Here is a 16,316-nt window from a genome sequence, read left to right on the forward strand (position 1 = left end):
TATAGGGATTCATTGTGGTTGTAATCACGTTCATTTCTGCTATAATCAATCCCTAGACGGGAAGGAAATTTATACCACCTATATAGGTTCTATAGAACCTCTTACTCTGCACTGATTTTCACTTGTGTATCACCGAATCAGATCCGATTAGATCTAACACCATATATAGAAAATTGTATTGTATGGTTTATATGTTACTATTATCCAATATATAGGGTGGGTATATCCACCAGCCAGCTGTATATGTAGCGCTGCATCATAGTGTCAATATTGTTTATATCCATCCTGAGGGGATGTTTGGATGAGAGCTGCTCCCGTATAGACATGTATAGCAGCGCAGGAGGACCCCCAATTATAATCTTAGTACTTCAGGATTGATCAATTTTTAGATATATCCCATAGTTTGTGAACTCTATAACTTTCCTACAGACTGAATAATAAATACTGATTTGGGTTATTTTCACCAAAGAAATGCAGCAGAATACATCTTGGCCTAAATGTGTGAAGAATTATTTATTTGCAATTTGTTATAACAGAAACAAAGAAAAACTTTGAAAGAAAAAAATACCACCAAAAGAAAGCTCTAGTTGTGGGAACAAAATGATACAAATGTAGTTGGGTACAATGCTGCAATTGTCATTGAAAGTGTGAGAGCGCTGAAACCTGAACATTGTCCTGGGCAGGAAGGGGGTGACAGTGCCCGGTATGGAAGGGGTTAAGGAGCCCTCTAAACCCAGAAGAGGGACCATCGGTGGAACACTATCTACAACTACAGTAAATAGACATCTTCCAATTGCAGTATACAGCTGAGCTCTTCATATTATATTGCTGTGTAACTATCCAGCTATTAGATTTTACACCTGGGCTTAAAGCAGATCAATAGTCAGAAATCATAAAAATCAAATGCATTGCCTTAGCTATTCCATAACCTCTAGGGACATACCCAAAATATTTACAGCCACACAGGGAACGTAGTCACCTTCATGTAATCACCATGAAATGTATCAGGGCAGATAATGTTTTAAAATCCTCCCATCATATTTTTGGATAATAAAAATTTGCTGGGGCCAAAAATTCCGTGTTAGAGGGCCCATTTATATTTTGCGGTGCATCAATTGCACATTAACCTATTGAAAATATTGGGCTGCCAATGCACCCAAAACATGTAAGGAATTGGAAGACACTACCAAGCTTTGCCATGCATGGAGACATCCTGCAACACAGGAGCATTGCCTTAGGCCTCTTTCACATTGGGCAAACATGGTAACCAAACCCCCTCTTCCAAATGTGATCTGGGGTGGATCACTTTTCAGAGGTTTGCAGGCAGTCAGGAGGAGATACAGCCACCTTCTAGCCCATTCAGCCTTGTCCATTTACATACATAGAAACTCATGTGTTTTGCTGCATGAAAATGCAATTTAAGTAGAAATCCAATTCTTTCTGTTGGGGCGGGTTCACATCTACAAGCTGCAGTTTAGTGTGTTTCTAAAAGGGAAACTCTCTGTACCCATTTGCACCTATTCATGTGTTACCATGTGTGTTACCATGTGTGTTACCATGTGTGTTACCATGTGTGTTGCCTTGTGGAAACTCCCGCCATGTTTTTATTAGTGAGCCCTTGTTACATCATTGTTCCCCTCCTTACATTAGTGAGCCCCCCGTAACATCAATGTGTCCCTCCTGTCATCAGTGAGCTCCTTGTTACATCACTATACTCCTCCCTTCAATAGTGAGCCCCCGTTACATTAGTGTATCCCTTATTACATCAGAGAGCCCCCGTTACATCATTGTTCCCCTCCTTACATTAGTGAGCCCCCTGTAACATCAATGTGCCCCTCCTGTCATCAGTGAGCCCCCATTACATCACTATACTCCTCCCTTCACCAATGAGCCCCCATTACATCAGTGTGCCCCTTCTTACATCAGCGAGAACCCTGTTACTTCAATGGCCCCCTCCCTTCATCAATGAGCTCCTGTTACATCAACATGCCCCCCCCTTTCATCAATGAGCTCCCTTTACATCAATGTGCCCCTCCCTTCACCAGTGAGCCCCCATTACATAAGTGTGCCCCTCTCTTCATTAGTGAGCCCCCATTACATCAATGTGTCCCTCCCTTCATCAGTGTACCCTGTTACATCAATGTGCCCGCTTACATTTGAATTAAATTCAAATTACAAACAACAACTTACAGGGCCGTCCACAACTCTGTCCCCAGCTACATCACTAACTTTGTCTCTAAATACCAACCTAATCATTCTCTTCGATCCTCCTGCTCTCTAGCTCCCTTGTCTCCTCCTCCCATGCTTTCCTCCAGGACTTCTCCCAAGCTTCTCCCATCCTCTAGAACTCCCTATCCTAACCTGTCTGACTATCTCCTACTTTGTCTGCTTTTAGGCAATCCTTGAAAACTCATCTCTTCAGAGAAGCCTATCCTGCCCCCCCCCCCCCCAACAACTGTCCCTTTATTTTCTCCATCAACTTATCCCCACTGTTTTACCTTTTGAATCTCTTGACCCTCCCTCTTAGAATGTAAGCACCAATGAGCAGGGCCCTCTAATTCCTCCTGTATTATATAGTGCTGTAATTGTCCTGTCTGCCCTCATGTTGTGAAGTTCTGTGTTATCTGTTGGAGCCATATAAATCCTGTATAATAATAATACTAATAATAATCAGCAGCAGGGCAGGAGCTGGGAGGTGGAGCAAGTCTGAATGGGGGAAGTTCTGTCCTCTTCTAAAAGCTGAGGGGGAGGGGAGAAGAAAGCGATGTCATTGGTTGTTAGGATGCTGGTGGTCCCTTGTGGTCCCAGCAATCAGCAACAGTTGTGGTTAGGGAGGTTGGGGGAGGGGGGAGTTTTACAGCACTTAGGTTCTGAGCTGGCAATGCAGAAGCTGCCAGCCCCATTCCCCTTAGGGCCCATGTGCCACACACACATTGCAAACATGGAGGATACACCACTGACCCGCTACTCACAATGAGCCATGGATGGACTAAGTTATTCAGTAGATTGTATTTTAACAATTAAAGACAGATATGTTGATAAGCCACAAAAACACATTTAAACATCTCAAAAATCCTGCAGACGTGGCCAATGTCCAGGCCATTCTGGTAGACAAAGCTGTGACATGTCTGGAGCAGCTTCCCCCATATTTCATTGGGCTCTGACTCTGATGGACTAACTGGCCAATAGATATGTGCAAGAGGCCGGAAGGCATGGAGCTTTTCTAGTCATAAGAGCCCGGAATTCAATCTTATTGGGGCACTTTCAAGGCCGATGCAGGTGAAAAAACCCTATTTCCCTAAACTTTATATCTGTAGACAGTTTTTGATATAAAGACAAACATTTTCAAACATTCCTTCAGCTCATAGTGTTATCATCAGGCTGGCATGTTACAATATTGCACATGTACTTTCCTTCTTAGTACTAGACTCTGTAAACTGTCTAGACACACTCTCTATTAGCTCTCTCACGCTTTGCTCACTCTCTCTTTCTCTCTCTATCTTTTCTCTCTCCTGATGAAGTTGGATCTCATTGATGTAGTTGTACATAAATCTCTTCCTTTCTATCCGCTCTCTTCTCGGGTCTCTTGGCTGTTCCAGGCGGAATCTGACGCTCCTCAAGGCGCTGTCTATCACCATCAGGATGTCGGCGGTTCTTCTCAGAGTTTTTTTGTGGCTTTCCCGTGTGTAATTCTCAATGGCGATCACTGTCTCCGCCCCCATGAGTCTAACTTTTTTCTCAGTTTCCATGTAATCTCCTGCGGTTTTGAAGGTGAGGACAATGATCGGAACGATCCCTGAAAAAAAGGAACACAGTGAGCATCTCAAAGAAATCTCAGTAACCAAAGGAGTATTTATAATTAGGCAGGGCAGGCCTGTGCCTAGGGGTGGTTGTGTATTACTGGGCCCCCTGTGAAATTGCATGTACATTCGTTATTTGCAAATGGCAGAAAAATTTTATGTTATTAGGCTATTTTCTTTGAAGTTCATATACTCCTCATCCAAACATCATAGAGAGAATCAGGAAAATACCAGTGCCATTTATAAATGGTGGCCAGTAGACAATGAATGTGTAATGCCCTCCAGGTTATATAGGTAGTTTTTGTTAGATAGAGGTTGGGTAGCAGCCTGGGGATGAGTCAGCCTGGGGATTGAGGTAGTGAGGTTACCCAGGACAGCCTGGGAGGCTCTGACAGGTCAGAGTTTCTGGAGCCCTGGAACCTGAGGAACGGAGGAAGGGAGGGGGCTCAGATCTGCATACCTGAAGGACCTTGGCCAATCACCTGGCAGGAGGCTGGGCATGGTGACCAAGGCAACCGTTAAGTAGGACAGAGCCTGGGGAGGATGTCAGTAAATGTCGGGTGGAAGGTGGAGTGATGAGATGGAGCCTGGGAGGAGGCCCCAGGAAGGGGACCTACCCATGGGCAGGATTTTACAAAAGAGGACCTCCAATGTACCACCGTCTCCCAGGGAGGACATCCTGGCCAGCGGGGAAGGAGCCAGCCCAGTGTAAGGCCTGAAGGCAACCACCAACCCACCAGGCTGACAGGAAAGAACAGTGTGAGCACTCTTACACCCCGTATCTTTTCCTGAAAATTTGTGCTTGATAAACAGCTGCACAAACATCTTATGACCATTTTTCTCCAGGGCCCCTGCTTTGAAAATATTTTAAAATTCTTGGGGTTCTAAGTATTTTTGTAAAAAAAAAAATGTTAAATTTAACATGTTTGAAAAATGTCAAAATTGCCCAGGCGTTAAGTGGGTAAACACATTCCCAGCTGCTATACTCTGTGAAGGTACTACCCCCTCCTGACTGCCCCTACTATGTATCCTGGGCTTTGCTGTCCCACCTGCAGAGCTAGGACAAGCATTCTTGGTGGGTGTCGTCTGGTGAAAGGAAGGGAGACCATTGAACAGCTTTTCTCTGGTCTTGGTTCTGCTGAATGAACACTTAAGTGACACATATCACTTCCGGTTTCAGCTGTCATTTCGCCTGGCTGCTGTGTCTGGGGAAGAAGCTAATGAAGCACGGTCTGTGCTCTATTAGCTTCAGTGCAGGGCAGGGGAGACATCAGGGGTCTAACAAACCCCTGATTTATCAATAAAGATAATTATACATCAAGCAAACATCTTTTAGCCCCCTATGTGTTAGAAATAAGGTTAATTGTAAAAAAGGTTAAAAAAGTAAAGTAACATACAAAATATGAAATACCAAAAAAAAAAAAGTCTCTAGTCCTGACATACACTACTCAAAAAAATTAAAGGAACACTTTGAAAACATATAAAACCTCAATGGGGAAAACTCTCCTGCTGGATCTCTATACTGACATGGACAGGGTAATGTGTTAGGAATGTAAGGACGCCCCATCGATTGTTGGAAATGAAAATGATCGACCTACAGAGGACTGAATTCAAAGACACCCCGAAAATCAAAGTGAAAAAATGGTGCAGCAGGCGAGTCCATTTTGCTGAAATGTCATTGCAGCAACTCCGAATGGTCCTCAGTAGTTTGTATGGCCCCCATGTGCTTGTATGCATGCCTGACAATGTCGGGGCATACTCCTAATGAGATGAAGAGGACGGGCATTGCTGTGCACCAGGAGGAACCCAGGACTCACTGCACCAGCATAGGGTCTGACAGTGGGTCCAAGGATCTCATCCCCATACCTAATGGCAGTCAGGGTGCCATTGTCTAGCCTGTAGAGGTCTGTGTGTCCCTCCATGGATATGCCTCCCCAGACCATCACTGACCCACCACCAAAACAGTCATGCTGAACCATGTTACAGGCAGCAGAACATTCTCCATGGCTTCTCCAGACCCTTTCACGTCTGTCACATGTGCTCAGGGTGAACCTGCTCTCATCTGTGAAAAGCACAGGGTGCCAGTGGTGGACCTGCCCATTCTGGTGGTCAATGGTAAATGCCAATTGAGCTCTATGGTGCCGGGCAGTGAGCACAGGGCCCACTAGAGGACGTCAGACCCTCAGGCCACCCTCATGAAGTCTGTTTCTGATTGTTTGGTCAGAGACATTCCCACCAGTGGCCTGCTGGAGGTCATTTTGTAGGGCTCTGGCAGTGCTCATCCTGTTCCTCCTTGCACAATGGAGCAGATACCGGTCCTGCTGATGGGTTAAGGACCTTCTACAGCCCTGTCCAGCTCTCCTAGAGGAACTGCCTGTCTCCTGGAATCTCCTCCATGCTCTTGAGACTGTGCTGGGAGACACAGCAAACCTTCTGGCAATGGTACGTATTGATGTGCCATCCTGGAGGAGTTGGACTGCCTGTGCAACCTCTGTAGGGTCCAGGTATGGCCTCATGCTACCAGTAGTGACACCGACCCTAACCAAATGCAAAACTAGTGAAAAAAAGAAAAGATGAGAAGGGAAAACATGTGAGTGGACTCCACCTGTAAAACCATTCCTGTTTTGGGGGTTGTCTCATTGTTGCCCATCTAGTGCACCTCTTGTTCATTTCATTAACACCAAAGCAGCTGAAACTGATGAACAACCCCCTCTGCTACTTACCTGACCAGATCCATATCCCAGGAGTGTCACTGACTTGATGCTAGACTCGGATTACAAAGTCTTCCTTTTATTTTATTTTGAGCCGTGTACATGCACATAGGAACATAACACATGTGACAGGGCATGCTTACATATGAAAACGACTATTGCATTACACATTACACATCACTGTGAACAATAGAATGAGAACAATAATTCCGGGGTCATTGTTCATGGTTACCTCTACACTTATATCCCGTACAGCGCCACCTATGGACAATTGTGGGTACTGCAGTTATCAACATTTCACAGCCATGCAGGATTTCAAGGCTTGACATGCTGGTTATATATTTACTCTTCACAACCCCATCCTTTATATTTACCCGAAAATTGGGTACTATAATGTGTTTATGTGCACTAAAATTAACTGAAATGTGTTATTTTACTAAAAATGTGCATTTGATAAACATATGTGCTATTGTGTGAAAAAAAATAAAGAATGAAACTACCACCATTTCTTTCTCCAGGGCATCTGCTTTAAGAAAATCTGTAATGTTTGAGGAGTTTAATAATCTTCAGGCCTAGATGGAGCTGATAATCATTGAAGATAAATACTGTATATAAATACAAATAAAATAAAGACATAAATAATTATAAATATAATTATCTCTCTACTGGCGTCTTCCCCTCCCCGCTAAAACATGCGCACATCACCCCCATACTCAAAAAGCCCTCCCTGGACCCCACTGACCTCAACAACCTCAGACCAATTTCCCTGCTGCCACTCACTTCCAAGCTCCTTGAGCGCTTGGTGTTCGATCGCCTAAGCGCCCACCTAACTGACAGCAACCTCCTTGACCCACTACAGTCCGGCTTCCGTCCCCTACACTCCACCGAAACTGCCCTCCTCAAAATCACCAACGATCTACTAACCGCCAAAGCCAAAGGCGACTATTCTGTCCTCCTTCTCCTAGACCTCTCCGCGGCCTTTGACACAGTCGACCACCCCCTCCTCCTTAATAAACTACTCTCCCTTGGCATCAGAGACACCGCTCTCTCTTGGTTCTCGTCCTATCTATCCCAATGCTCCTTCAGCGTTTGCTACAACAATGCCACCTCCTCTTCCCTCCCCCTCTCTGTTGGGGTCCCCCAGGGCTCTGTCCTTGGACCCATTCTCTTCTCCATCTACACCTCCTCCCTTGGCAAACTCATACACTCCCACGGCTTCAATTACCACCTCTACGCTGATGATACTCAAATGTACCTCTCCACCCCCCACCTCACCCCCACATTCTCCGCCCGCATCACTCACCTCCTAAACGACATCTCTGACTGGATGTCGCTCCATTTCCTGAAGCTCAACCTCTCCAAAACCGAGCTTCTCGTCTTCCCCCCAGCCCGCACCCCCCCCCCATCCTTTCCAACACCACCACCATCAATCCCGCCCAGCAAGCCAAGGTCCTTGGCGTCATTCTGGACTCAAACCTTTCCTTTCAACCTCATATCAAATCACTGACAAACACATGCAGGCTCCACCTCCGGAACATCGCCAAGATACGCTCCTTCCTTACCCCAGACACTACTAAACTACTCGTACACTCCCTGATTATCTCACGCCTTGACTACTGCAACTCCCTCCTCACCGGCCTACCCCAGTGCAAACTCTCCCCGCTTCAGACCATCCTGAACTCAGCTGCCAGACTCATCCACCTCACCAGCCGCTCCACCTCTGCCACCCCCCTCTGCCTCTCCCTCCACTGTCTCCCCATTGCCCAACGCTTTAAATTCAAATTGCTCACCCTGACCTATAAGGCCATTCACAACACTGCCCCTGACTACCTCACCGATCTGATTCCCAGGTACCACCCTACCCGTACCCTTCGCTCCTCACAGGACCTCCTTCTATCTTGCTCCCTGGTCTCCTCCTCCCACGCACGACTGCAAGACTTCTCCAGGTCCTCCCCCATCCTCTGGAACTCACTACCCCAATCCACCAGACTGTCACCTTCCCTCCTCACCTTCAGGCGCTCCCTGAAACCCACCTCTTCAGGGAAGCCTACCCCACCCTGACCTAACAGCCACTGCCCTTCCCTCCTCCTACCACTCCATCCCCCACAGCCACTTCCTCCTGTGCCTCTACCCCCTCCCTCCTAGATTGTAAGCTCGAAAGAGTAGGGCCCACTTACCCCTTGTGTGCTGTTTGATGTTACTGTACTGTTTCATGTATTGTCCCCCCCTCTATTGTACAGCGCTGAGCAAACCCTTTGGCGCTATATAAACTAGATAAATAAATAAATAAATATAAATAAACATTTCCTATTTCCATCAGCTCCATCTAGTGACCATAATGTGCTATTTCTCTGATTCACTTTATTATTATGAATGAAAAACATTTGACCTGGAGGGAACATAGCCTAATGACATTTGTTTTTGCCCCCCCTCCCGTCCACCACCACCATTCACACCGGAAGAATGTACATGCAGTTTCAAGGGACGAATGGCTTTGCCATTTTTAAATTTTTTTAATATTAATATTTAATATATTTGGTGAAAATTTGCTGCGACTCCTTTACTTTGCAGCCTAAGGCGCATATGTCTGTTGCTTCCCCTCTAGAGCGTCACATGCAGTATTTTCTTCCTTTACCACAGCTGTCTGCAGTAATCCCGCCCCTGGTGTCTGACTGACAGGTAACGTGGCCAATCACATGCTGGCCAAAGTGCTGGCAGCAAGGTTAGTAGAATGGATGGCAATTAAAGGGAAAGGGTAATAGAACCGTGTCACCAAAATAAGTATTCACACAGAAAAAAAGTTACCTGTCATTTTTATGCAGTTTTCCAAAAAATGTTTCACGTCTTGCAGTTCTCCAGCTGACATGTGTTGTCTGGCACTGGAGAGGAGTAGAAGAACACCATGGACATCAATGTAAATGGATAAGAAGACCCTTTCATGCCTATCTACATCACACAATTATTGTATATTTACTTTTAATGAAATTAAATATTTTGTATGTTTTTTTTTTAATTTTTTTTTTTTTTTTTTTGCTTAAGAGACCTATTATATCATGCACAGTGAAAAGTGAGACACTCCGGGATTATCTACCTTTGATAGGAAGTGGCCTTGTTAGTGCAATCACCGGGACAAATTAGGGAACCATCATTTTACAGCGATGAAATAATACTTCCCTGCTACCTGCTTCTCAGACTATACTAACAAACTGTATGCTGTCATGTTTGTATTGTATTGTTTAAAAAAGAAAAATAATAATAATACTGCCCTCCCCCCCCCCCCAAATCAAAACATTTTCTCTCCCACTTCAGCTCTGGAAGATTTTACCCTCTTCATGACCAGGCCATTTTTTGCAATTCAGCACTGTGCTACTTTAACTGACAATTGCATGGTCATCAAACATTGTATCCAAATGAAATTTATATAATTTTGTTTCCACACAAACAGAGCTTTCTTTTGGTGGTATTTGATCATCACTGTTTTTTTATTATTTTTATTTATATTATGTAAACGAAAACATTTTGGAAAAACATTATTTTTTATTTTCTGCTATAAAACATATCCAATAATAATAATAATAATAATAATAATAAAAATAAAAAAGCTTCATAAATTTAGGGAAAAATGTATTTTGCTACGTCTTTAGTAAAAAAAAAAACACCGATAAGTGTTATAGTGCCTACAAACTATGGGATATATACTGGATTTTTTTTATACTAGTTATGACGGTGATCAGTGAATTATAGTGGGACTGTGATAGTGCAGAGGGCAATCTGACACTAAATGACACTTGGCGGGAACTGACTAACTGCCACTGACATCACTAGTGGCACTAATACAGTGATCAGTACTAATACCATACACTGTCACTGTACTAATGACACTGGCTGGGAAGTGGATGGAATCTAGGGCAATCAAAAGGTTAACTGTGTGCCTAACAAGTGTTATTCTGTGTCATGTCTGCTGCTTTTTACAAAATATATTTTTATTTTCTTATCCCTGCTTTGCAGGGAAAAGAAACAGGGAAATTGATACCTCTATAAAGAGCCCTGTGTGGTTTGTCAACACAGGGCCCTGGGCTGTGATTGGACACAGCCCATCAGCAGGTCCCGGTCATGAACCATTACTGACAAACTTCTGCTGTGTACAACCACAGCGAGAGCAGATGGGTGGGGGTGTCGCTGTGCCTGTATGGTCCGCACACAAATGGTTAAACCCCCATGGTCACCTCCAGTTCTGAACATGTCACCAACAAACATATCATCAGATCAGCCCCTCACCCAGTTCCTGACAACCAAAGTGCTCCAAGGATGCATCGCCCAACACAAGACTCCCTTACCTGTACACAAAGATGGGGACAATCAAGTCTGTGAAATTCGGATCCAATTCTGAATTTTCGACGGCCCCCATCATAGCACTGTAGTTGTTTTTCCATTCAACTCTCTGCCCGATGGGGATGAGGTTTCCTGGAATTGATAAAAGAATGCGTCACGCAGGAAAGTTGGAGAGCAAAAATATTTATTCCATTTAAATAGCTCAAATGAAAGTTGCATGTACGGCCAATGTGCTTCAGGGGCATTAAGGAGGTGTCGTAAAATGGATTTCTTATAGGATTTGATAGGTACAGTCGTAACGTGTAGAGAATAGAAAGCTGGATCCTCTGGGAGGGTATATTCAACAAACTTCAGTGAGATCCTGCGGACTTCCAACCAAAAAGGTTTAAGTTTAGAGCAGGACCTAAATATATGGAGCATGGTCCCCCGATCCTCCTGACATCTCCCACAACAATGCATGATGGTTGGGAAATATTTACAAAGCACCACAGGCATGTGGTACCACCTGGTCAAAATTTTGAAGTTTTCCTGAAATTGTGTTCATATAGAAGAATTGAAGTGAAGCAGATAATACGATGCAGTTGGTTTGGGGAGAAAGTTCTATTCAACTCTCTCCCCCATTTCTGTAAATGTGCAGGTTTGAAACCCGGAGGAGACGAGAGGAGAAGGACATACATCTGAGAAAGGGTGTGAGGAAGAGGGTCCTCATCATTACAGAACTTTTCAAAAGGAGTCAGTCGCCTATGAAAACAGGTGGATGGAGGGAGAGATTCCAGAAAGTGTTTAAGCTGTGGTGATCTCCAGAGGTCCAGGCCAAATCGCCCCGTCGGCAACATCAAGTCTTCCAGAGAGGGCCATGTGGCAGATTGTAGAAAGTGAGGAGCTTGGAAGACTTTAGTCTTCAACAGAGTGTGGAAAGGACCTTCCTGGAGACCTGGAGGGAATGTTGGGCGTCCCAAAATTGGAAAAAGAGGAGAGTAGGTGGATGATAGTTGAGTGTTGCTTGTTGCTACAAATTCGGGCACAGACCCTCAACATTATTATCTTTTTATCCCCTTCCCCCTCCTCCTCCACCTCCCCCTCCTCCCTTTCTTTATATATATATATATATTTTATTTTTTTTTATTCTACCGAAAACATGGACCCTGACCATTAACCTCTAACCATTAATGCTGACCTTTGGCCCTGACCTTTACCCTGAAACTAACCTAGAACACGCCCTTATCTAGATATAATATTATTATTATTACTACTATTTTTTTTTTCTTTACATTCCTCTGACACACAGATTTTTATTTTTTACATTTTTTCCTCTCTGACACTCACTGTGCCATCCAATGACTGCTCAGTCTCTATGCAGAGAGCTCACTATTACCAGAAATGCCTGTGCACATAGATGCGGTGCTCCAGAAGAAAGCCCAATTACACAAAGTCATGGATTTGTGTGACACCAGAGGGAACAAGTTAAACAGGTACGTCCAGAAAAATACGTTGGGGTTGCTTTACTAAAGGCAATCATACCTTGCACTCTGCAAATTCAGTATCTCCAGAGCTTAGTAAATGGGATGAAGATTCCCTTTGCCAAAAAAACCCAATCACAGGGAAAAGACAAAAAAAGATTTTTGCTTGCACCTGATTGGATGATGGAAGTCAGCAGAGCTTCCCCTCATGTACCAAGCTCTGGAGCAACTGCACTTGCAGAGTGCACAGTCTTTAGTAAATCCTCCCCATAGTTGGGTGAAGAGGGGAGAGCTGTTTTCATCTCCAGCAAAAGCTGTTTTACTGGGCAGCCGGGAAGACGTGTGTCTTGGGCGCGGTCCTGGCCGGTGAGTCTTGGATGTGCGGTGCTACAAATTACTTTTTGTTTTCACAAGATTGTATTTCTGACATCTGAATGTATATAATTCATGGTCTTTACAAAGGATAAGGGGGTGTCAGTCTATGCAGAACACGTCTGTAACAGAACCAGACCCCGGCTGCAGTAGGGTATTTCCATTAGACTCCCGCTTCCCTGTCCGAACACAGATCCCCGGACACCACCGCTGACCATACAGGAAATAGACAGCACCAGACTTCTTAATACAGTAAGTAGAACTGCTTTATTTTAACACAAACACAATATATATACACAGGGCGGGGAAATACAACCAGTAACAGGAAACACATCAGCAGGCCGTCCCATCAGGGGGAAGGGCTGCCAGAAACACCCCCCACCAAACCAAGACACACAATAGAACAATGGGATACACCACATGGCAGCAGACAATACAGGAACACATACATCTTATAATAGTTTGCTGGCCAGCAAGACACACAATAGAACAATGGAACAATCACATGGAAGTGAACAATGAACAACCCCCACACCCAGCCTATACATGTCTACACAATATCAGGACAGGTCACCCTGTACCCCTAACAGGCACAGGGTGCCTTACACATAAGAGGGACTTGGGGAGATAAGATAGGGGTCTCCCCACCTCTCCAAAGGGGGCTGTGTTCCATCGGCCCCCCACCCAAAGTCACTCCCGTCACAACATCATTTTTCCAATAATATAAAACCTATTAACTATTTTGATCTTTTAGAGTTAATCTCACTGCATTGTTTATTGATACATTTCTTAAATTATAGGGTAATGAACCGAAGTTGCTTTCAGGATGACTCTGGGGATGCAAACTACAGCTGAGATCTGACAGTTGCTGTTCTGTCAGCTGGCTAATTCTTAGGATGCTGCCTCCCAGCTCTGGAGTGCACATAACATGTCTGATACTCATATGCTCCTTCAAACTAATCAGTAATTGTTCCTTTAGGGAGTGTGTAGCGCCCAAAGCACTGTGTTCTCCAATATGGCCCGATCCCTCTGTTCCAGACTCAGATATCAAGTGGAAGTAAACCCTCCTATCCTTTACATCAAAGGTCTCAAGAAATTCCCCGGGGGGGCAGATGCAGCCCTTTACTTGCCTTTATCCGGCCCTTGAGACAATATTTCCCCCACTGACACCAATGATGGAGCACCATTTCTCCCATTGACACTAATGATGGAACACCATTCCTCCCATTGACACCAATGATAGGGCACTATTTCTCCCACTGACACCAATGAGGGAGCACCATTCCTCCCACTGACACCAATGATAGGGCACCATATCTCCCACTGATACCAATGATGGGGCACTATTCCTCCCACTGACACCAATGATAGGGCACTATATCTCCCACTGATAAGGCACCATTCCTCCCACTGACACCAATGATAGGGCACTATATCTCCCACTGATAAGGCACCATTCCTCCCACTGACACTAATAATGGAGCACCATTACTCCCACTGACAGCATTGATAGGGCACCGTTCCTCCTCCTGGCAGCAATGGTGGAGCACCATTCCTCCCACTGACACCAATGATGAAGCACCATTCCTCCCCCTGTTACCAAAGATGGAGCACCATTTCTACGACTGATACCAGCAATGGGGCACTATTCCTCCCACTGACACCAATGATAGGGCACCATTTTTCCCACTGACACCAATGATGGAGCACCATTCCTGCTACTGACACCAATAATAGGGCACCATTCCTCCTACTGACACCAATAATAGGGCACCATTCCTCCCTCTAACACCATTGATAGGGCACCATTTCTCCCACTGACACCAATGATAGAGCACCATTTTTCCCACTGACACCAATGATGGAGCACCATTCCTCTCACTGACAGCAATGATAGAGCTCCATTCCTCCTACTGACACCATGGAGCACCATTTTTACCACTGACACCAATGATAGGGCACCATTCCTCCCACTGACACCACTGATGGAGCACCATTACTCTCCCTGACACCAATGTTGGAGCGCCATTTCTTCCACTGATACCAGAAATGGGACACTATTCCTCCCACTGCCACAACTGTCTGGCTCCCCCTAAAGACATAAAACTGGCCCTTGAAAAGGTCAGGAGACGCGTTGCTTTAAAGCCAAGGAAGTTGTCATCTTAGCCTCCGTTTGACCTGTAGTTGCCATGGTGTTGCCCATGTGATCAGTTATGACACCAGACATGTGATGACTTGAGTTCTGTTCCAACTGGTATTATGCATGGAAAGCCTTGAATGTAACTTTTTTTGGAAACAATTATGTCAGTGGGTTAGGTTCCACATTCAGGAGGCCATATCTGTAGTGAGCAGAGATATCTTTACTACAACCAAGACTACAGAAGTCATACAAGGGTCTAAGGGCTAAGGAGTGACCAACAACCTGTTACCAAGCTAAGGGACACATCTGGATTTATTTTCGGCCACGAGTAATTTAACATTTTATACATTTTGGCTAGCCCGCCAGTCCCATAGCCTTTGGGGCTCCCCGAATTTTACTCACCAAGCTGGGCATACACTTCAGCTCTTTCAAAATCACTCATTTTGTTGCAGCCTCTGTTGTCTACGATGGTGATTAATCTGGTAAGCTCATATTCATTTCTTATCATGGTCAATCCGTGGTCGGTTTCTCGGGCCTTGGCGTATTCCTTGAAGATCTTACGGTTTTCTAGGACATACTTACAAGAGTTAATGAAGGAAGATTTTCCATGGCCAGTGTAGCCAAACAGCTGTATGAGGACTCGAGCGTAACCCTGACTGTCCAGATCTCCGTTATTGAGGCTGAAGTTCATGATGTTGGCCGTTAGCTCTTTAATGTCCATTTTTGAAGATTCTTTTTAGTATTTCTGTATTATTTTTTGCTTTTTCCTCCTATCTTTCTCAGTTTTTTGCTATTGTCTGTGTTAGCTGTTCGCCGTAGCAGCAAATTTTACTTTCATTTGTGAAAAAGAGGGAGTTGCCGTAAAGATGATACATTTAGCTTACAGCAAACAACTTTAATAGCTAAAAATTTAATTAAATACTCAAAGAATTTCAAAATTTTTTCCTTAGGGTTAGTTTTAGAGATGAGCGAAGAAATGAAAAATTCGATTCGACTGATTCGGCGAATTCGTGGACAATATTCGATTCGAGTCGAATAAATTCGCTGTGAATTTAACTTAAAAAAGGGTGTTTCTAGGCTTCAGAGAGACTTAATATTAGTGCAGAACACTGTACCTTTAATTTAAATGCCCTTGGAGTCTGCTGGGGAAGAGAAAAAATACTGTCAGTCAGTATGACATGCAGATGAGTGCCGTCGATCTTAGAATCACCGCACACTACACTCATTTGGCCAGTCACGGGGCCAAAACCAGTGTTTGGAGCCACAGTGTGGCGGTGGAGCCAGCAGCAATGGGAGGCCATACAGCAACCTATGACAAAATGGAAACCAGCAGGAGTGTGAGGAGACCTGAAAGTGGCACATGGCAGAGTGGGAGCAATGGGAGGCCGTACAGGGACCCAGGTCACACTGTGGGCCCAGCAGCAGCGTGACCAGGCGGTACGGGGGCCCATGGCCGATTTGGGGCCTGGTGGCACCTATGGAAGGCCTGTAATCTGCCAGC

The 16,316-nt window shown here is 44.7% G+C and overlaps 1 protein-coding gene across 1 annotated transcript; it reads right to left on the reverse strand.

Annotated features, from left to right (window-relative positions):
• Positions 1–488: 488 nt before the first annotated feature.
• LOC149451962 (uncharacterized) lies at positions 489–15,643 on the reverse strand. The gene is made up of 4 exons (XM_089689915.1): positions 15,218–15,643; positions 10,849–10,975; positions 9,317–9,390; positions 489–3,796 (listed from the first exon to the last, which is right to left on the reverse strand). The coding sequence occupies exons 1-4, from the start codon at positions 15,534–15,536 to the stop codon at positions 3,390–3,392; spliced, it is 927 nt and encodes a 308-aa protein (XP_089546041.1). The 5' UTR covers positions 15,537–15,643; the 3' UTR covers positions 489–3,389.
• Between the last annotated feature and the right edge of the window lie 673 nt (positions 15,644–16,316).

This window comes from Staurois parvus, unplaced genomic scaffold, assembly GCF_062004578.1.
Source record: "Staurois parvus isolate SC_StPar_1 unplaced genomic scaffold, SC_StPar_1.0 ptg000503l, whole genome shotgun sequence".
Classification (NCBI taxonomy): domain Eukaryota; kingdom Metazoa; phylum Chordata; class Amphibia; order Anura; family Ranidae; genus Staurois; species Staurois parvus.

Coding starts and splice junctions, on each gene's coding strand:
- LOC149451962 (XM_089689915.1), bottom strand. CDS start 15,536: ATGGACATTAAAGAGCTAACGGCCAACATCATGAACTTCAGCCTCAAT. Junction 10,976..15,217: donor TGAAGTGTATGCCCAGCTTG/GTGAGTAAAATT, acceptor TATCAATTCCAG/GAAACCTCATCCCCATCGGG. Junction 3,797..9,316: donor AAACTGCATAAAAATGACAG/GTAACTTTTTTT, acceptor CCTTTTTTTCAG/GGATCGTTCCGATCATTGTC.